At 38.6% G+C, this 21,736-nt stretch overlaps 2 protein-coding genes across 4 annotated transcripts in view; one reads left to right on the forward strand and one right to left on the reverse strand.

The window, feature by feature from the left end:
* The window catches only part of LOC135095432 (uncharacterized), a 5,483-nt gene extending 1,611 nt beyond the window's left edge, over positions 1-3,872 (forward strand). Inside the window, exons 2-6 of the mRNA XM_063996268.1 lie at positions 797-876; positions 1,047-1,204; positions 1,613-1,808; positions 2,672-2,989; positions 3,740-3,872. Coding sequence (XP_063852338.1) covers positions 797-876; positions 1,047-1,204; positions 1,613-1,808; positions 2,672-2,987 — 750 coding nt within the window. The 3' untranslated portion in view covers positions 2,988-2,989; positions 3,740-3,872. The remainder of the gene's footprint in view (positions 1-796; positions 877-1,046; positions 1,205-1,612; positions 1,809-2,671; positions 2,990-3,739) is intronic.
* A 2,944-nt stretch (positions 3,873-6,816) lies between these two features.
* On the reverse strand, positions 6,817-21,090 carry LOC135095588 (mitochondrial ornithine transporter 1-like). Of its 3 annotated transcripts, none has more exons than XM_063996502.1 (7): positions 20,950-21,090; positions 15,749-15,867; positions 13,560-13,801; positions 13,239-13,385; positions 12,541-12,721; positions 11,961-12,110; positions 6,817-11,664 (listed from the first exon to the last, which is right to left on the reverse strand). In XM_063996502.1, the coding sequence occupies exons 2-7, from the start codon at positions 15,795-15,797 to the stop codon at positions 11,546-11,548; spliced, it is 888 nt and encodes a 295-aa protein (XP_063852572.1). In that variant the 5' UTR covers positions 15,798-15,867; positions 20,950-21,090; the 3' UTR covers positions 6,817-11,545. The 3 variants fall into 3 exon arrangements, with proteins under 3 accessions (XP_063852572.1, XP_063852571.1, XP_063852570.1); XM_063996501.1 differs by lacking the exon at positions 20,950-21,090 and adding an exon at positions 16,717-16,939; XM_063996500.1 differs by lacking the exon at positions 20,950-21,090 and adding an exon at positions 15,947-16,024.
* Positions 21,091-21,736: the final 646 nt, after the last annotated feature.

Consider the following 21,736-nt stretch of genomic DNA (forward strand, 5'->3'; position numbering starts at 1 on the left):
GTGGATGAACCATAAACAGTTCTCAGAGGGGGTGGAACCGGACAATGGCTTTAAAATTTGTTGAAGGGGAGTCTAGTATGTGGTCAAGCCTCCGTCAGTTTAACACCCTCTCTTTTGAATGTCCTCAAATTCCTGGTGATAAATCCTTGCATATTATTCACCTGTGTAACCTCCTCTCTGTCGATCTAAGTGGGGTCATAACAGCTTTCATATTGATAGGTCACTTGTAGGGGTCACTAGTCAAAGGTTAAGCAGGAACCCTTCTCGTGACCTCATAATTCAAACCATTTAAGTAAGTTCAAGTTCATATTCTGGTATGTTTTCCATTCCTAGGACATCCTTTACATAAATATTTGTCACATTTAGGTGGTACAGTTTGTTCCAACAGTATCTAAGTTAAAGAATTTGTGACTTTCCTTAAGATTCTCACACTTTTCAACAAGCACAGCTGTGTTCCAACTTCACGACAGCTTTATCCACAACAGCTGTTACGTGACCTATTCAAAAACTAGTTGGTGTTAATGAATACACTCAAACTTATTCCTCAAGAGCTACAAATTCCCCGTCTTTTCAACTACTCGTGGTAATTATATACAATTATATGAACCAGCCAACATGTCAGTCTATCCTATTGGTCTGACGAGGGCACACAACACCAATGTCAGGAAATATGAGGGTTGCGATAGACACACCCACACCAGCAGCATTAATAGATGTTGCGTCCACCTCTCCACCTTTTAAGTTATAATTCTTGCCACCACCATCACCATTATTATTGTTATTGTTATTGTTACAGATTGTGGTGGTGATGGTGGTGGTAGCGGTCAACACTACCACCTCTCTTGACCCTGACCTGCTTGGGGAGATTGAGAACAGGTCAGTAGTAGTGGTAGTAGTTGTAGTTGTAGTAGTAGTAGTAGTAGTTGTTGTTGTTGTTGTTGTTGTTGTTGTAATCTTGACCTAACAGACCCAAACTTAACCAAACATTTTTCCTTTTCAACACCACCACCACCACCACCACCACCACCACCACCACCCCCACACAGGGACGCGCGTGACTGGGAGGCCCTTTGGAGTGAGGAACGCCTTGCCCTCTGTCGCCTCCGTCTGCGTCACAACCTTGACTCAATTTGTGGCAAGGATGTCTTTAGAAGGTCCGCCCCGCCCCACCCCGCTGCCCCGCCCCCCGAGCCGCCCCTCTACGGTGTGTGTGGGGGGGGAGAAAAGGGGGGTGTATGGGAGAAGGAGGGAGGGAGGGAGGGAAGAGAGAGAGAGAGAGAGAGAGAGAGAGAGAGAGAGAGAGAGAGAGAGAGAGAGAGAGAGAGAGAGAGAGAGAGAGAGAGTACTGGTATTCATAATAATAATAATAATAATAATAATAATAATAATAATAATAATAATAATGATAATTGCCAATTTAATAACTATTTTTCTTCCTCCTCCTCCTCCTCCTCCTCTTCTCTTCTCTCCTCTTCCTCCTCCCTTGTCCTCTTCCTTCTCCTCCTCCTCCTCTTCTCTTCTCCTCTCTTCCTCCTCCTTTGTCCCCTTCCTCCTCCTCCTCTCCACAAAATTCTTCCTCCTCCTCCTCCTCCTCCTCCTACTCTTCTTACAGATGGAGACGGCGCAAGGAAGAACGTGGAAGAAGAAGAAGAAGAAGAAGAGGAGGAGGAGGAGGAGGAAGGGGCGAGGGTGGTGGGAGAGAAGAGGATGGGGGGAGAGGGGGTCTCCCTTCATCTCCCCTCCACGACCATTGAGATTAGCCACCCCTCTCCCCCCAACCCGGAGGAGGGGGGGCAGGAGGGGGAGAGGTGAGTGTAGTAGTAGTAGTAGTAGTAGTAGTAGTAGTAGTAATAGGCTAATTATCCTGATGGGGTCCCTCCTATTGTTCTCCGAAACTGTGCCTCTGTCTTGCACCTTGCCTAGTCAAACTGTTTCAGCTGTGTCTGTCAACATCTACCTTTCCTTCTTGCTGCAAGTTTGCCTATATTCAAATTCAACCTGTTCCTAAAAAGGGTGACCGTTCTGACCCCTCAAACTACCGTCCTATTGCTTTAATTTCCTGCCTATCTAAAGTTTTTGAATGTATCGTCTCCTCTAAGTGAGTGTCTTCAGCCTCTCTCTCACCGCCGCAGTGTTGCATATCTAGCTGTCTTCTACCGCTATTTTCATGCTAACTGCTCTTCTGATCTTGCTAACTGCATGCCTCCCCTCCTCCCGCGGCCTCGCTGCACAACACTTTCTTCTTTCTCTCACCACTATTCTGTCCACCTCTCTAACGCAAGAGTTAACCAGTATTCTCAATCATTCATCCCTTTCTCTGGTAAACTCTGGAACTCCCTGCCTGCTTCTGTATTTCCACCTTCCTATGACTTGAATTCCTGCAAGAGGGAGGTTTCAACACACTTATTCAACAATTTTTGACCACTGCTTTGACCCTTTTGTGGGACTCACATTTCAGTGGACATTTTTTTTATTAGATTTTTGTTGTCCTTGGCCAGTGTCACTCATACAGAAAAAAAAAGTAGTAGTAGTAGTAGTAGTAGTAGTAGTAGTAGTAGTAGTAGTAGTAGTAGAAATTAAAGAAAAAAAAATGAAAAAACAAGAATAACAACAACAACAATCTTTCTCTCCCCATCCCTACCCCCCTTCCTCTCCCTATCCCCCCCCCCAGATCCCCACTCCTTCGCGTCCAACAAGCAAATTTATTCGTGACAACCTGGATACGAGGAGGAGGAGGAGGAGGAAGAGGAGGAGGAGGAGGAGGACGAGAAAGACAAAAGAGAGGAGGAAGAGGAGGAGGAGGAGGGGTCGGGAGGTGGCACAGGTACCCCTCCAAGTACCCACGCTACCCCCTGCACCCCCGCTACCCCCGCCACGCCCCCTCCATTACGTCAGAATGTTGTACAGAAGTGGGGTGCACATGGGAGGAATATGCTGAGTACTGCCCCTCCTCCAGCAGGCTCCGACCAGGGGTGAAGCTGATCTGAAGGTGAGTCTGTGAGTGTGGGGTGATGTGGGGGTGTTGTGGGGGTGGTAGAGGTCATTTTGGGGTGTTAAAGGGTGTTTTTTGGGGTGTTTTGGGGTGTGTTTGGGTGTTTTGGGGAGTTTTTGAGTATTTTGGGGAGTTTAAGGGTGTTGTGGGGGTGGTAGAGGTCATTTTGGGGTGTTTTGGGGTGTTAAAGAGTGTTTTTTTTGGGTGTTTTGGGGTGTTTTTGGGTGTTTTGGGGAGTTTTTGGGTGTTTTGGGGAGTTTAAAGGGTGTTTTTGGGTGTTTTTGAGTGTTATCGTGTGTTTTGAGGGTATTTTGAGGGTTAAGGGGTGTTTTTGAGTGTTTTGGGGTGTTTTTGAGGGTGTTTTTTGTTTTTTTTAGAATGTTTAAGGCTGTTTTTGAGTGTGTTGGGGTGTTTAAGGGTGTTTCGAGGTGTTTTTGGGGTGTTTAAGGGTGTTTTGGGGTGTTTTTGGGGAATATTTTGGGTTTTTGAGGTGTTAGAGAGAGAGAGAGAGAGAGAGAGAGAGAGAGAGAGAGAGAGAGAGAGAGAGATGCATACGTACATACATACATACATACATACAGACAGAAATGAATTAATAAATAACATAGAAATAACGAACAAGCAAAAAAGCAAAACAAATATATTAAACACACAAACACACACACACACACACAAACAAACAAACAAACAAACAAACAAACAAACAATAAACAATTTCTCTGACGTATTTTTTTTTCTCTCTCTCAGTTTCTTCATGATCTACGGTGACCCCTGACCTCCGCTACACCCCAGGTCACCCCAGGTCACCCCAGCACCACCACATCCCGGGAAAACACCAGACAACGGACGAAAAATTGAAAAAAAAGCGAAATTCAAAGAAAAATTTAGCCTAAGTAGGATCACAGTTGGCTAGGCTTGAGTTATCTTCTCTTGCTTCTATCTCCTTTATTATCGTCTCTATCTTCACCTTCTTTCGTCACGGCGTGGGTGAATGTGTCTGCGAGGTTCCCCATGTGTTATTTTTTTATTGTGTTTTGTGGTTTTTGTTATTTTTGTTGTTTTTTGTTAATTTTTCTTGTCTCTGCCTCGCTCAAGCCCTAAGCGTGTTATGGTGTCAGTTGCCAGTTTGTGTTTTTTGTTGTTTATTTATTGTTTCGTTTATTTCTTTATTGTTCATGTTTATTTTGAGGTGTTGGGTGTTTTTATTGTTTATTTATTTATTTATTTTTATTTTTCTTTCGTGTGTTTTGTTCGTTTGTTTTAATTTAAGGTTTTGTTTTGAAAGAATAGCTGACACCGGCGGCCATTTTGAAAGACAACGAACCTAAAATAAATCCCATTAAATTTTTTATCTTATTTTGTGTTTTAAAGTTATTGAATTACTTTCTATATTTATTTATATTATTTATTTATCGTATCGTTTGTTTTAATTAATGATTTACTTAATTTCAAGGTTTGTTTTGATTATAATTTAGTTCAATGACGCCGGCGGCCATCTTGAGAGACATCGAGCATAAAAATAACTAATGTAAAGATATTCAAGTAAATATTTATCGTAGTTTTTGTTTTAAGGTTAATTATTTACTTCTTGCATTTATTTATATTATTTATTTATCGTATTACTTCTTTTCTTTGCTGATTTACTTAATTTCAAGGTTTGTTTTGATAATTTAGTTTAGTGATCCCGGCGGCCATTTTGAAAGACAACGAGCCTAAAAATTATCAATGTAAACAAACCCCAGTCAATAAAAAAAAGTATTATAAATGAAATAAATAAAGTATTCTGAATTTACGAGTCTATTAATAACTTTACATCAGGTATAGCCTTTTGTTGACTGCCGAGCCTAAAATAAATAAATATAGGCTCGTGTATCGTAACTGCAATTGTATTCAAACTATATAAGAAGTAAAACAATAATTCTTAATGATTTTCTTTATGAATTTGTTTATTATTGTAATTTATTTGTTCATCTATGTTTATTTATTTATTTATTTATTGGAGGTGGGAAATGTTTAATAAGGCTCCTTTGGTTACGGCGGCCATGTTGAGAGACACCAAGCCTAAAATAAATTAACGATTGCATTGCTTCTCTTTTAATTTAATTTTTTTATCCTAGCATTAATAATTTTATTTAAACTATACTAGAAAAAAATAAAGAGAAAAATATGGTTATCAAATATTCTAAATTAATATATTCTGAACTAGAGACGATAAATATTTAATAATTTATACCCCATAGATAAAATATTCGCCATTAAATAAATAAATAACAACAATAATAATAATAATAATAATAATAATAATAATAATAATAATAATAATACAGTAAATATTTTAGATAAATTTTGTTGAGGTTTAAATGCAATAAATATTCTAGATTAAATTATCGATGGCACGGGTTTGCATCCTGGCCAGTGTCCGAGGTTAGGAAGGGCATCCACTCAGCGTGACGGTTGCCCAATGTTAAAGAAAAAGTCCTCGGGTTGCAAAATCGGCCGAAATAATAATAATAATAAGAAGAAGAAGAGTAAATAAATAAACAAATAAATAGCAACAGGTATTTTAGATTTATTAAGTAAAATGAATGAATAAAATAAAGAAAAAAACGAAAAATGTAAATAAAAAAATAATAAGTATTGTAGATTAATTAAAATAAATAAATAAATAAATAAAATAGATAAAAAAAACGAAAAAAATAGTAAAAAAAATATTCTACATTAATTAAGCAAAAATATGAATAAATAAACAAATAAATAAAACAGATCAACGAACAAACAAACAAACAAACAGACGATTCTCAATTAAACACAAACGACAACAAAATTAAACAAAGTCCTACATTAATTAATTAAGAAGGGGGAAGATAAACACTCTTCATATTATCATCAATCAATTTATTCCGAAAAAAAAATAAATAAATAAATAAAAATAAAAATTAATAAATATATGAAAAAAAAATTATATATACACAAAAAATCACCAGAAATATCCTTAATTAACATTTTCTCTAACTAAATATTCCAAAACTTCATTAAATTATACAGAAAAATAGCAAAAAACAAATAATGGCGTACTTAACACATACTACAACAACAATAACAATAACAATAATAATAATAATAATAATAATAATAACAAACACGAAAATAAATAAATAAATAGATGAATTAACGTAATATTTCTACACAAACAGAGAGAGAGAGAGAGAGAGAGAGAGAGAGAGAGAGAGAGAGAGAGAGAGAGAGAGAGAGAGAGAGAGAGAGAGAGAGAGAGAGAGAGAGCGTTTAAACTGAGCTGCCTACAAGCCTAAATTATAATAACGATAAAAATTCATCATAAAAATACTTAAAATATTAGCCAAGTGTTTATTGTTATTATTATTATTACTATTATTATTATTATTATTATTATTATTTCAGATTTTTTGGCGGATTCAGTCATCTATAGAATCAAGAAAGGCGATCTAATCCTATATTTATTTAATTTATTCATTTTTTGGCGGATTCAGTCATCTATAGAATCAAGAAAGGCGATCTAATCCTATATTTATTTCAATTATTCATTTTTTGGCGGATTCAGTCATCTATAGAATCAGGAAAGGCGATCTAATCCTATATTTATTTCAATTATTCATTTTTTTGGCGGATTCAGTCATCTATAGAATCAAGAAAGGCGATCTAATCCTATATTTATTTCAATTATTCATTTTTTTGGCGGATTCAGTCATCTATAGAATCAGGAAAGGCGATCTAATCCTATATTTATTTCAATTATTCATTTTTTTTGGCGGAAAGAAAGGCGATCTAATCCTATATTTATTTAATTTATTTATTTTTTGGCGGATTCAGTCATCTATAGAATCAAGAAAGGCGATCTAATCCTATACTTATTTAATTAATTTATTTTTTGGCGGATTCAGTCATCTATAGAATCAGGAAAGGCGATCTAATCCTATATTTATTTAATTAATTTATTTTTTGGCGGATTCAGTCATCTATAGAATCAGGAAAGGCGATCTAATCCTATACTTATTTAATTTTATCTACTTATTGATTTATTTTGGCAGATTCAGTCATCTATAGATTCAGAAAAGGCGATCTAATCCTACAGTTATTTTATTTATTTATTTATTTATTTTCTTTTTGGCGGATTCAATCATCTATAGAATCAGAAAAGACGATTTAATTCTATCTAATACTGTAAGAGATACTAACTTACTTTTGGGAGATTTTTGGCGGATTCAATCACTTATAGACTCGAAAAAGACGATCTGAATCTATAAACTAATTTTAAAGATGATTTTTAGGAAGTTTCAATCATTTATAGACTCAAAAAAAGGAACTTGATCCCTTAAACTTATTCTAAACGTAATTTTTAGGAAGTTTCAATCATTTATAGACTCAGAAAAGGAACTTAATCCCTTAAACTTATTCTAAACATGATTTTTAGGAAGTTTCAATCGTTTATAGACTCAGAAAAGGAATCTGATCCCTTAAACTTATTCTAAACGTGATTTTTAGGAAGTTTCAATCATTTATAGACTCAGAAAAAGGAATCTGATCTTCGCTGAGCCCTGACAAGACATAGGAACTTAATTAAGGAGATTTTTGGAGGTTTCAATCGTCTATACATCCTACAAAGACGATCTGATCCCTTGTGAGACTCAAATATGCGTCAAGGGAAATATTAAATGGTGTTAGATTCTATGTGAGGCTATAAAACATCTTAGAACATAATTAAGGAGATTTTTGGAGGTTTCAAACGTCTATACTTCCTACAAAGACGATCTGATCCCTTGTGAGACTCAAATATGCGTCAAGGGAAATATTAAATGGTGTTAGATTCTGTGTGAGGCTACAAGATTCCTTAATATTGGGTTTAAATTCTATATAAACAGACAGAACACCTTCTTTTGTTTTTTTTATTTATTTATTTTCTTAGTTTGTAACGTTTATTGAAGCTGCAAGTGTGTGTGTGTGTGTGTGTGTGTGTGTGTGTGTGTGTGTGTGTGTGTGTGTGTTTTATCTATTTAAAATTGTTAGCTTTTTTTTTCATATTTCTCCTTTTTTTAAATTTTGCAACGGTTCTGTAAAGTTTGATCAGTTTAAACTTACAAAAATCTTCATTTATCTTCAAATTTCTCCTTTTTAAAATTTTGTAACGGTTCTGTAAAGTTTGATCTATTTAAACCTACAAAAAAAAAAAAAAACTTAATTTATCTTCATATTTCTCCTTTTTAAATTTTGTAACGGTTCTGTATTTTTTTTTTGTATCTACGAAAAATTAAAATTCTACAAATCTATATATTATTTTTTTTTCGATTTTTGCTTTTTCATTAATTTCGTAGCACCATTAAAAACTAAAAACGTCTTTTTTTCACAATTTTCACCTATTTAAACCTAACCTAACCTACTTATTCTATATTTATTTTCCTACTTCTACTTTTAAAAAATTTGCAACGGTTCTATAAAATCCTTTCTTCTTTTAAATCTTCGAAATATTTAAAAATTCTACAAATCTATATATTATTATTTTTTTCATTTTTTTTTTTTGCATTTTAATTATTTTTTTAGCACCATTTAAAACTACAAACGTCTTTTATAACAATTTTCACCTATTTAAACCTACAAAAACCTATTTATTCTATAGATAAAACCTATAGATAACCTTATCCTTTAAAAAACACAATATTTGGGGTCATAAGGCATCGAATCCTTTAAAAAACACAATATTTGGGATTATAAGGCATCGAATCCTTTATAAAACACAATATTTGGGGTTATAAGCCATCGAATCCTTTAAAAAACACAATATTTGGGGTTATAAGGCATCGAATCCTTTAAAAAACACAATATTTGGGGTTATAAGCCATCGAATCCTTTAAAAAACACAATATTTGGGGTTATAAGGCATCGAATCCTTTAAAAAACACAATATTTGGGGTTATAAGCCATCGAATCCTTTAAAAAACACAATATTTGGGGTTATAAGCCATCGAATCCTTTAAAAAACACAATATTTGGGGTTATAAGGCATCGAATCCTTTAAAAAACACAATATTTGGGGTTATAAGCCATCGAATCCTTTAAAAAACACAATATTTGGGGTTATAAGCCATCGAATCCTTTAAAAAACACAATATTTGGGGTTATAAGCCATCGAATCCTTTAAAAAACACAATATTTGGGGTTATAAGGCATCGAATCCTTTAAAAAACACAATATTTGGGGTTATAAGCCATCGAATCCTTTAAAAAACACAATATTTGGGGTTATAAGGCATCGAATCCTTTAAAAAACACAATATTTGGGGTTATAAGCCATCGAATCCTTTAAAAAACACAATATTTGGGGTTATAAGGCATCGAATCCTTTAAAAAACACAATATTTGGGGTTATAAGCCATCGAATCCTTTATAAACACAATATTTGGGGTTATAAGGCATCGAATCCTTTAAAAAACACAATATTTAGGGTTATAAGGCATCGAATCCTTTAAAAAACACAATATTTGGGGTTATAAGGCATCGAATCCTTTAAAAAACACAATATTTTGGGTCATAAGGCATCGAATCCTTTAAAAAACACAATATTTGGGGTCATAAGGCATCGAATCCTTTAAAAAACACAATATTTGGGGTCATAAGGCATTGAATCCTGTAAAAAACACAATATTTGGGGTTGCAAGGCATCGAATCCTTTAAAAAACACAATATTTGGGGTTATAAGACATCGAATCCTTTAAAAAACACAATATTTGGGGTCATAAGGCATCGAATCCTTTATAAAACACAATATTTGGGGTTATAAGCCATCGAATCCTTTAAAAAAACACAATATTTGGGGTCATAAGGCATCGAATCCTTTAAAAAACACAATATTTGGGGTTATATGCCATCGAATCCTTTAAAAAACACAATATTGGGGTTATAAGGAATCGAATCCTAATTCCTAATATAATTTTTGGGGGATTATAAGGTATTGGATTCTTTTTTAATATATATGTTTAATTTTAAGGTATTCAGTGTCATCTAATACAGGATTTTTAGGTTAATAAAGCACCAGGTATTGTCTATAAGCTCTTTGGGTTTATAAAGCATCCAATTCTTTATAATATTCGACTTTTTGGGGTTAATAAAGCACTGGATCCCCTTAAATTTGCATTCTTTGGGATTATAGAGCATTTAATTCTATTCTATAACGTTCGGAAGCATTATAAGGCATCCAATCCTTTATAAAATACGACTTTGCGATTATAAGGCACTGAATCCTCTTAATTTGCATTCTTTGGGAGTTTTAAGGCACCCAATCCTTTATAAAATACGACTTTGCGATTATAAGGCACTGAATCCTCTTAATTTGCAATCTTTGGGAGTTTTAAGGCACCCAATCCTTTATAAAATACGACTTTGCGATTATAAGGCACTGAATCCTCTTAATTTGCATTCTTTGGGGTTTAAAGGCACCCAGTCCTTTATAAAATACGACTTTGGCATTATAAGACATTGAATCCTCTTAATTTGCAATCTTTGGGGTTTTAAAGCATCTAATCCTTTATAAAACACGACTTTTGCGATTATAAAGCACTGAACCCTCTTAATTTGCATTCTTTGGGGTTTTAAGGCATCCAATCCTTTATAAAATACGACTTTTGCGATTATAAAGCACTGGATCCTCTTAATTTGCAATCTTTGGGGTTTTAAGGCATCTAATCCTTTATAAAACACGACTTTTGCGATTATAAAGCATTGAACCCTCTTAATTTGCATTCTTTGGGATTTTAAGGCATCCAATCCTTTATAAAACACGACTTTTGCGATTATAAAGCACTGGATCCTTTTAATTTGCAATCTTTGGGGTTTTAAGGCATCTAATCCTATTCAAATTCACGTTCTTTGGAAAGCCGACTAATCATGTTGTTCAAGAAGCACCTTATGAGGGAATTAAATGCAATTATATTTAAACACGACACAAACAAGCACTTCAACCCCTTAATGGTCGTTAGAGAGCATCTAATCCTTTCTAAACAGTATTGGAACTCGTTATAAGCTCTCTGAAACCACACAGAGGGATTTAAACCTCATAGAACCTCACTATAAATTCCTTGAAGCCAGTATAAGGTGTTGAATCCTCTTAATATACGCAGGAAATTATAATACAAGCATTTAAACCCTGAAATACCCATTCACAACAACTATAAATTCCTTGAAGCCAGTATAAGGTGTTGAATCCTCCTTACACACACTCAGACAGACACTTAAGGGATCGAATACTACTTAGATTGTATTTAAAGGCACCTTTATGAGCAAATGGGGTTTTCTTACGTCCCTAACACCTAGCTGGGTCACGGGGGCGGGGGGGTGGTGGTGGGGGAGATAAGAAAATTCAGAAAAATAATAGAAAACTGGTCGAGAAATTAAAGGAACAAGAGAACGAGAAAAAAAAAAATTAATTTAACCAAAAAAACAAAAAAATTAATTCTACCTTATATATCAGCTGACGTGGGGGTGATGGGGGGTTGATGGGGGGATGATGGGGCACTCAGACACCCCTTCAGTCCATAACACTGTGTAGCATCTGCTTGGTTCCTTCATACGCCACAAAAAGGGCTCCAGTAGCTGGGAAGGTCCGCAGCACAGTAGGACCCAGGCCGTTGTAAAGAGCAAGGAATCCTGGAGAGAGAGGGGGTGTGTGAGAGAGAGGGAGAGGGAGTGTGAGAGAGAGAGAGAGAGGGGGTGTGAGAGAGGGAGAGGGGGTGGGGGTGAGAGAGAGAGAGAGAGAGAGAGAGAGAGAGAGAGAGAGAGAGAGAGAGAGAGAGAGAGAGAGAGAGAGAGAGAGAGAGAGAGAGAGAGAGAGAGAGAGAGAGAGAGAGAGAGAGAGAGAGAGCAAGTAAATCTATATACTTAATTTAGCTTAGGTTAGGTACACCACCACCAGCACCACCACCACCACCACCACCACCACTAACCTTCCTTTCTGACAATATCCAGAACAACTTTTCTCATAGTTTCCTTCGATCCGGCCACTTGGATCCTTGACTTCGCCACATCGGCAGGGAAAATAGCCACCCAGAGCACCACACCCGCCACGCCGCCGCAGAACAGGGTGCGGGTGAAGCCTGGGGGGGCAGGGAGCGGGTGAGAGCGAGAGGGTGAGGGTGAAAGGGTGACAAACTGAGAAAGATGTTTTGTTTATTGTGATATTCTTGTTTTTCACGCTCATGTACGCACACACACGCGTACACACCCGCGTTCTTGTAGGTGAAGGTGTGTGTGTGTGTGTGTGTGTGTGTGAGAGAGAAGGGGAGAGACAAAAGATAGCTATTTTCAAACATTTAAGTGGAAAAACTCACAATTCACACACACAAACACACGTACAAACGCACACACAGACACACGCATGGAGGACGGAACGCAGGTGTGTCTGTGAGAGCGAGAGAGCGAGCAAGAAAAACCAAGAAAACTCAAGAATAAAAAAAAAAAAATTCACCACACACAAACACACACACACACACTCACACAGCCACACACACAGCCACACACACTCACCAATCTCCTCTTTGGTCTTCCCTGGGGGGGTGAGGAGGGCGCGGGAAGCCTCATAGCCCCCAAAGAAGAAAAAATACCCAGGCATTTCTCTCGCGAATGTTGACGTCAACCCTCGAAACAGACCAGCCACACCCTCTTGCCTCAATATCTGTCTTGTGAGCTTCCAAGGCCCTATGCGCTCCTGCAGGGGAAGAGGAGGTGTGAGTACGGGTGTGCAGGCGCGTGTGGGGGTGTAGGAAGGAGTGTAGGGGGGGCAGGAAGGGGAGGAGAAGTAGGGGACCTGGGGATAGCGCGTGAAAAATTTGTGTTTTTAGGATAGAGAAAAATTTGTGTTTATCGAAAGATTTTTAAGTTTGGTAGACTTCTGGCTGGCTTGGATGGTTCTGTGGTGTTCTGGGAGGTTTGGAAGGTTAGCTTAGAGTCCCAGGCCCACACAGACTAGTGGGGAAGGCTGTGGAAGGCCTAGAGATGCTGTGTGGAGGAGGACAGGGCAAGAAGGCCAGTGGGAAGGCTGTGGAAGGCCTGTGGATGCTGTGTGGAGGAGGACAGGGCAAGGAGGCCAGTGGGAAGGCTGTGGAAGGCCTAGAGATGCTGTGTGGAGGAGGACAGGGCAAGGAGGCCAGTGGGAAGGCACAAGAACAACTATTACTACAACTACTACTACTACAACAACTACAACAACTACTACTACTACTCACAGGCTCTCTCTTCTCCGTCAAGGCTAACTCCCTCATCGCTTGCAGTCTACATTTGACGAGTTCGGTAGGGCAGAGGGTGAGGGAAGAGAAAAATGCTGCGAAAAACCCTGCCGTGGCGTTGCTCAGAGTGGATAGGTCTTCCACACGCTGCAGGGGAGACAAGAAACCCATCACCTCACCCATCGCATCACCCATCACTTGTTAAAAAATGCAACTTTTCACTGACACAAATCCACAAATTACCTTGAAATATTCCGAATACCTGACAAGCCGTTAGTCACCCTGCCCCATCACCTCTACCCCCATCACCCCATCACTGACCTTAGCTCCCGTCACCCAAGCCACAGCCTTCTGACAGACCCCATAGCAGGCAAACAACACGGAATTCTCGGCAATATTAGCAGCGAGGGCAGGAACGGTGCCCGCGTACAGGCCTCTGACCCCATCCCGGCGGAGGGTATGGGTGAAGCATTGCCCCATCCCCTTGTACAGTGACGGGAAGGTCTGCATTTTGACCTTAACGGTGTCCAGGGGCTGCCCTACGTACACGCACGCTGTCCCACCTGTAATATTGGGGTTCGGGTCAGGTCACGAGAGGTCAAGAAGGGGCTTGGGTAGGTTAGGTTAAAATTTGAGGTTATTTTGGGGTGTTTAAAGGTGTTTTTGGGGTGTTTTGGTTAGGTTAAGTTAGGTTAAGGGTGATTTAAATAGGTTAGATAATGTTTAAGGGTGTTTTTGGGTGTTTTGGTTAAGTTAAGGGTGATTTAAATAGGTTAGATAATGTTTAAGGGTGTTTTTGGGTGTTTTGGTTAAGTTAAGGGTGATTTAAATAGATTAGATAATGTTTAAGGGTGTTTTTGGGTGTTTTGGTTATGTTAAGGGTGATTTAAATAGATTAGATAATGTTTAAGGGTGTTTAAGGGTGTTTTGGTTAAGTTAAGGGTGATTTAAATAGATTAGATAATGTTTAAGGGTGTTTTTGGGTGTTTTGGTTATGTTAAGGGTGATTTAAATAGGTTAGATAATGTTTAAGGGTGTTTTTGGGTGTTTTGGTTAAGTTAAGGGTGATTTAAATAGATTAGATAATGTTTAAGGGTGTTTTGGGGAGTTTTGGGGTGTTTTGGTTAGGTTAGGTTAGGTTAAGGGTGATTTAAATAGGTTAGATAATGTTTAAGGGTGTTTTGGGGAGTTTAAGGGGTGTTTAAGGGTGTTTTGGTTAAGTTAAGGGTGATTTAAATAGATTAGATAATGTTTAAGGGTGTTTTTGGGACTTTTGGGGTGTTTAAAGGGTGTTCTGGGGTGTTTGGTTAGGTTAAGGGGGATTTAAATAAGTTAGATAATGTTTAAGGGTGTTTTGGGGAGTTTTAAGGGGTGTTTAAGGGGTGTTTTGGTTAAGTTAATGGGGATTTAAATAGGTTACATAATGTTTAAGGGTGTTTTGGGGAGTTTTGGGGTGTTTAAGGGGTGTTCTGGGGTGTTTGGTTAGATTTGGGCTAGTTTAAACAGGCTGCATTATTTATTATGGGTTTTTTGGGGTGTTTAAGGGAGTTTAACGATATTCTAGGGTTAGTTTGGATTTTAAGGGTCTTTTTTGGGGATCAGGGAAGCTATGGGGTGTTTAAGGGTATTTTAGGGATGTCTGTGTGTGTTTTTGTCTGTTAATTTAAGGTGTTGTGGTGGTTTTAGGTGTTTCAATGGTGTTTTAAGTGTTTGCGGTGTTTTTATGGGTCTGGGAGAGTAGTTTGGGTGTTTTGGGAGTTTTTTGGGTGTTTTTTAAGTGTTTGGGGTGTTTTAAAGGGTTTGGGAGTTTTTGGGGTGTTTTTTAAGTGTTTTTTGGGTGTTCTTTAAGTGTTTGGGGTGTTTTAAAGGGTTTGGGAGTTTTTGGGTGTTTTTTAAGTGTTTGGGGTGTTTTTAAGGATCTGGGAGAATTGTTTGGGTGTTTTGGGAGTTTTTTGGGTGTTTTTAAGTGTTTGGGGTGTTTTAAAGGGTTTGGGAGTTTTTGGGGTGTTTTTTAAGTGTTTGGGGTGTTTAAAAGGATCTGGGAGAATTGTTTGGGTGTTTTGGGAGAGTTTTTTGGGTGTTTTTAAGTGTTTGGGGTGTTTAAAAGGATCTGGGAGAGTTTTTGGGGTGTTTTTTAAGTGTTTGGGGTGTTTTTAATGGTCTGGGAGAGTTTTTGGGGTGTTTTTTAAGTGTTTGGGGTGTTTAAAAGGGTTTGGGAGAGTAGTTTGGGTGTTTTGTTATAATTAGGTTAGGTTGGGTACAAGGCGTGTCCTCATAACACCACACAATCACTGTACTTTAAATTAACACAAAAAAACGAAGACAAATATGAACGGTTTGAAAAAAATACAAAAAAATGAAAATAAGTGATATTTGGTCAAGACAGACAGACAGACGGACAGACAGACAGACAGACAGACGGACAGACAGACAGACAGACAGACGGACAGACAGACAGACGGACAGACAGGCAGACAGACAGACAGGCAGACAGACAGACGGTCACTCACCCATTGTGCCCCCCATGAGGTCAATAAACATGTCCTTATAATGCTGCATCTTCTTCCTCTTCTTTTTTCCTCTCAACTTCAGGTCAAACCACCACCACCACCGCCACCACCATCACCACCTATTAGTAAAAAGTATTAATAGTCTCAATTCTACACAATAGTGGTAGTAATAATAATAATAATAACAGCAATATTTACCAATTTCCTTGCCCCCGCCCTGGCCGTCTGCAGGAGTAAGGGTAAACAAGACCCCCCCCCCCACCCGCGACGTCTCTCAGCACACTGCCGCCGACTCACGGGCAGCGTGCCAGATTGTTTTGGCCATATTATCGTACTACACAGGTTGAAATTATTGTACTTCTGGTAAAATTATCGTACATATGTAATTATTTCAAATATTATGCAAAACTGCCACTTTCCAAATACAGCAGAGAGAGAGAGAGAGAGAGAGAGAGAGAGAGAGAGAGAGAGAGAGAGAGAGAGAGAGAGAGAGAGAGAGAGGGGGGGAACAGGCGTCTATGTACCGTTGGGTGTTATGTACCACCGGCTTGTATGTACCATCCCTGGCTGCTGTGTACCATGCATGGCTGCTGTGTATCTGGCTGCTGCTGTGTACCACGCATGGCTGCTGTGTACCTGAGATAGTATTAACACATAAGTAAGTACCTTATCACCACATAGTGATAAAACGAAAAAAATGCAATGAAAAAATATAATTTAAAGAGACGTAAAGTGCAATAAGAATGTCAACTGCAATACAATGTCAATGTTTATGGTTTTGTTTTATCTTGTGTGTTTTTATTTCCTTACTTGGCATCTGGTACATGGCAGCCTTGTTTGGTGTGCATGCAAGCCAAAGTAGTGGTACATAAGAGCCAGTACATCGCAGCCCAACAATGCTACATACAAGCCAAACAAGTGGTACGTGGGAGCCGCTACATAGCAGCCGACGGTACACAGCAGCTTACCATTCATCGTGGCCAATGACTCGGGGAAGGCGTGTGTCGCGAGGGGCACCAACCTTTGCTCTTGCACTTTCCCCTGATGCCTACAACACTGGCTGGCTCCACCATATGCATTCTTCAAAGGACGTGAGCACCAGCCATCACTCATCAATAATATTTTAAAATCATCACTGACTAATTGAAAAACACGATCAAAAATAAGACAGACGCAAGGACACTCACCCAACCGCAGCAAGGGTCGAGACAAGACTGCGGAGAAGGCAGTCCAGGAAGCTTCTCCCACTTCTCCCCGCTTTCCTATCATTAAATAGTAAATAATTATAGTAAATAATTTCCGTACTTCCTCATTGTTTTGCAGTATTTTTTTTTATATAAACATATGAGAATTGGTGTTTTCATGTGAATGATAGCCAAACATAAATAAATTAACATTATTTTCGTGAATCCTAGAAATCCATTGGGGGGGCTGCAGTCTCGCAGTTCCTATTGACGAGCCGCCACTGTATACATATATAAAACCTAAATTCTGCTGTATTTGGAAAGTGGTAGTTTTACATAATATTTGGAATAATTACATATGTGCGATAATTTTACCAGAAGTACAATAATTTCAACCTGTGTAGTAAGATAATATGGCCAAAAACAATCTGGCAACTTTGATTTTGCTGCCCGACGTTAACCAGTGTGTCGCGTCTACAGGTGTTGCTGGTACACGTCTTTTTCAACTCCCAGCCTGACAGAATTTGTTTTTTTTTTTGTGTGTGTGTGTTTGTGTGTAACCAGGCCTACACAGTGGCTGCCAAGGCTTACCCATGAGTTAAACCTTCTTTAGTTGATAATGAGGAAGGCGTGGGCTCTAGCAGTGGACACCCGAAGGCAGCAGTGGGTGAAAACAAGCAAAATAAAGAAAAGTTTGGCTGTGAGAAGGTGCTAGACAGCCAGCCATAGTGACGAGGAGGCAGGAAGGTACCACCACCACCACCATCACCACCATCACCACCACAGGAAAGGTAAGGTCAGGAAGTGTTAGAATAAATTTAGGTAACAACGTAACTTTTTAATGAGAAATTTAGGTAACTTAACGCAACTTTTTAATGAATAACTGAACAATCCACGGTTTTAACTCATTTTAACGCATCTCACCTAACCTCCAGCACAATATATCCCTGTGTCAGCCTCGTCTCGTTGCTAAAAACCGTAAAATTTAACTTAATGAAAATGTAAACAATCTGGGTCATCTCTATTTATCAGCCATTATCTATCTTATTTATGAGTGTTTTAAACCAATACTGTCGCAAAGCAGAGCCACATGACCAGCCTTTAATATCCGCTCGTTAGATATACCTGCCGTTAATTAGTTTAAGTTTGGCGAGGGTTTAAATGAGTGAGAAGGGTTGGTCGTCCCCTCCACTGGCCCCCGACCGCCATCTTGGAAAAGGCTCCCCAGCCCCCTCCGGTTCCAGTATTATTTTTCTTATTTCCGAAGTATTTTATTTCGGCTTGTAGCTAAGATTTTATGGTTTGTAAAAATATTTCGTTGTTTTTTAAGTTATTTGAGCGCGTGTGTTGCGTGAAAAGTGGTGATTTTGGCGTTGTTTTTGTGTAAATAAGAGGGCCGTTTTCGGCGTATTTTTTTACGGTGCCCAAACTAGATTTTTGATTTGAGCCTGTACTAGGTTCTTATTGGTTTTAAAAAATAGTTAGTGTTTTTTTAAATGTGTTGCCGTCCCGCTCAGTGAAATGCGTGCACCGTAAACTGCTTTTTATTCGTGTTCAACTTGCAATAATATTAATTTTTTTTTTCGGTAGATTTTTTATTAGTGCTTGTAGGTCACTTTAAATGGTTTTAGAAAATAGTTCAGATTTTTTAAAGTGTTTTCCGTTATGTTGAAGCCAGAATGGGTGGACATTTGAACGATTTTAAATGGGGTGAAAATTGCAACAGTTTCCAGATACTTCTTTTTAGATATCTTTAATACTACTGCGTTTTGAAATGTGATGTTATTTTTGGCAGTAGTTAAAAAATGTGGCAAATCTGAATTTATAAAGCATTCCTGTCTAGCTGCGTTTTTTAAAGGGGTCATTTTCAAAATCAAATACGTACGTACGTAAATAATGGCCGCTGTGACGTCATCAACCCCCCGCCGTGACGTCACAAGCCCCCCAACCGTGTCGCTATCAGAGTGGTACCTTCCCTAACTCCCTTCCACTCCCTCCCAGTAAATATTCAGTGTTTTTTTCAAGGTATTTCAAGGTGTGTGTGTGTGTGTGTGTGTGTGTGTGTGTGTGTGTGTGTGTGTGTGTGTGTGTGTGTGTGTGTGTGTTGCCCTGTCTTTCGTGTGTATAGATGGTGATGTGTGTGTGTGTGTGTGTGTGTGTGTGTGTGTGTTGCCTTATCTTTCGTTGTATAGATGGTGATGCAGTGTGTGTGTGTGTGTGTGTGTGTGTGTGTGTGTGTGTGTGTGTGTGTTGCCTTGTCTTTCGTTGTACAGATGCTTATGCAGTGTGTGTGTGTGTGTGTGTGTGTGTGTGTGTGTGTGTGTGTGTGTGTGTGTGTTGCCTTGTCTTTCGTTGTACAGATGCTTATGCAGTGTGTGTGTGTGTGTGTGTGTGTGTGTGTGTGTGTGTGTGTGTGTGTTGCCTTGTCTTACGTTGTACAGATGCTTATGCAGTGTGTGTGTGTGTGTGTGTGTGTGTGTGTGTGTGTGTGTGTGTGTGTGTGTGTGTGTGTGTGTTGCCTTGTCTTACGTTGTACAGATGCTTATGCAGTGTGTGTGTGTGTGTGTGTGTGTGTGTGTGTTGCCTTATCTTTCGTTGTATAGATGGTGATGCAGTGTGTGTGTGTGTGTGTGTGTGTGTGTGTGTGTGTGTGTGTGTGTGTGTTGCCTTGTCTTACGTTGTATAGATGGTGATGCAGTGTGTGTGTGTGTGTGTGTGTGTGTGTGTGTGTGTGTGTGTGTGTGTGTGTGTGTGTGTGTGTGTGTGTGTGTGTGTGTGTGTTGCCTTGTCTTACGTTGCACAGATGCTTATGCAGTGTGTGTGTGTGTGTGTGTGTGTGTGTGTGTGTGTGTGTGTGTGTGTGTGTGTGTTGCCTTGTGTTTCGTTGTACATATGCTTATGCAGTGTGTGTGTGTGTGTGTGTGTGTGTGTGTGTGTGTGTGTTGAAAATGTACGCGCGCGCGCGCACATTTCTCTCTCTCTCTCTCTCTCTCTCTCTCTCTCTCTCTCTCTCTCTCTCTCTCTCTCTCTCTCTCTCTCTCTCTCTCTCTCTCTCTCTCTCTACTGGTCAGATGTCAACACTGGAACCGTCCCGCGCGGAATACAGTACCAGCCACCACCAATAATTATGATAATAATGATAATAGTAATAATAATCGAATCTTTTTGGGAATTTTATGCTCAAAAAAATAAATAAATAAATAAATAAATAAAGTGAATAATTAAATACCTTCTTTTTGGTATTAAAATGTTTAGGGTTAAAATATCTGTTATATTATTTTGAAATATAAAAACGTTTAAATTATACCATAAAATAATAATAATAATAATAATAATAATATTAATACGCATATTAAAAAACCTTATTATTTTCATACAACACGTGTAAGAGAGACATTCCAAGACTAAATATTGAAACACAAACTAACACATTACAAGAAAAACATTGAAACACACTTGAAAAATAAAAAAAATAAATAAATAATGAAATAACACAATTTTTCCAATGTTATAACGTTTAAAACAAAGAAAAACAGATGAAAATAAGACTAACAAGAATATGTCAACAAAATACCGGAGAAGATAAACAAAATAGATTAATGGCGGCCCATCGGAACACAAGACAGATATATTTTTGCATTTTTTTTAGTGAATGAATCGCTCCCAGTGAACGAAAATATATGGAAAATGGCTATGAATTAATACTATGTGTGTGTGTGTGTGTGTGTGTGTGTGTTTTAATGTGCAATATATTCACTAATCTCTCTCTCTCTCTCTCTCTCTCTCTCTCTCTCTCTCTCTCTCTCTCTCTCTCTCTCTCTCTCTCGTCCAAATACGATAATGTAACTTCAGAGAGAGAGAGAGAGAGAGAGAGAGAGAGAATCAGTAGTAGTAGTAGTAATAGCAGTAGTAGTGGTAGTAGTAGTAGTAATAGTAGTAGTAGTAGTAGTAGTAGTAGTAGTAGTATTAGTAGTAGTGATAGTAGTATTAGTAGTAGTAGTAGTAGTGGTTACTTACATACGATCCGGGAGGTGAAGTAGTAGTAGTAGTAGTAGTAGTAGTAGTAGTATTGTTGTTGTTGTTGTTGTATAGAGTTTAACAGTGAACCGAGAGAGTGAGAGAGAGAGAGAGAGAGAGAGAGAGAGAGGGGAAGCTGGTATACCCTTAAGCACTGCAAGAGGGGAACTGAGAGAGAGAGAGAGAGAGAGAGAGAGAGAGAGAGAGAGAGAGAGAGAGAGAGAGAGAGAGGGTGGGAGGCTGAGTGACCGTTTAACCACGAGGCCTCTCTCTCTCTCTCTCTCTCTCTCTCTCTCTCTCTCTCTCTCTCTCTCTCTCTCTCTCTCTCTCTCGTAATGAAAATTTCGCAGTCTCTCTCTCTCTCTCTCTCTCTCTCTCTCTCTCTCGTAATGAAAATTTCGCAGTTCTCTCTCTCTCTCTCTCTCTCTCTCTCTCTCTCTCTCTCTCTCTCTCTCTCTCTCTCTCTCTCTCTCTCTCTCTCTCTCAGGGGAATGCCACGTGGAGGAAGAAAAGGAGGTCAGAGAGAGAGAGAGAGAGAGAGAGAGAGAGAGAGAGAGAGAGAGAGAGAGAGAGAATTAAAGTTAGCTCACATTATGTAAGTTGTCAACCCACGTAACCTTGGAATGATGCCAGTTACCATTTTCTCTCTCTCTCTCTCTCTCTCTCTCTCTCTCTCTCTCTCTCTCTCTCTCTCTCTCTCTCTCTCTGACGGTTGCCAGAAGGATAAGAAGAAATCTGTTTGTTTGTTTCCTTGTTTAGTAGTAGTAGTAGTAGTAGTAGTAGTAGT

Source organism: Scylla paramamosain, chromosome 49 (genome assembly GCF_035594125.1).
Source record: "Scylla paramamosain isolate STU-SP2022 chromosome 49, ASM3559412v1, whole genome shotgun sequence".
Lineage (NCBI taxonomy): Eukaryota > Metazoa > Arthropoda > Malacostraca > Decapoda > Portunidae > Scylla > Scylla paramamosain.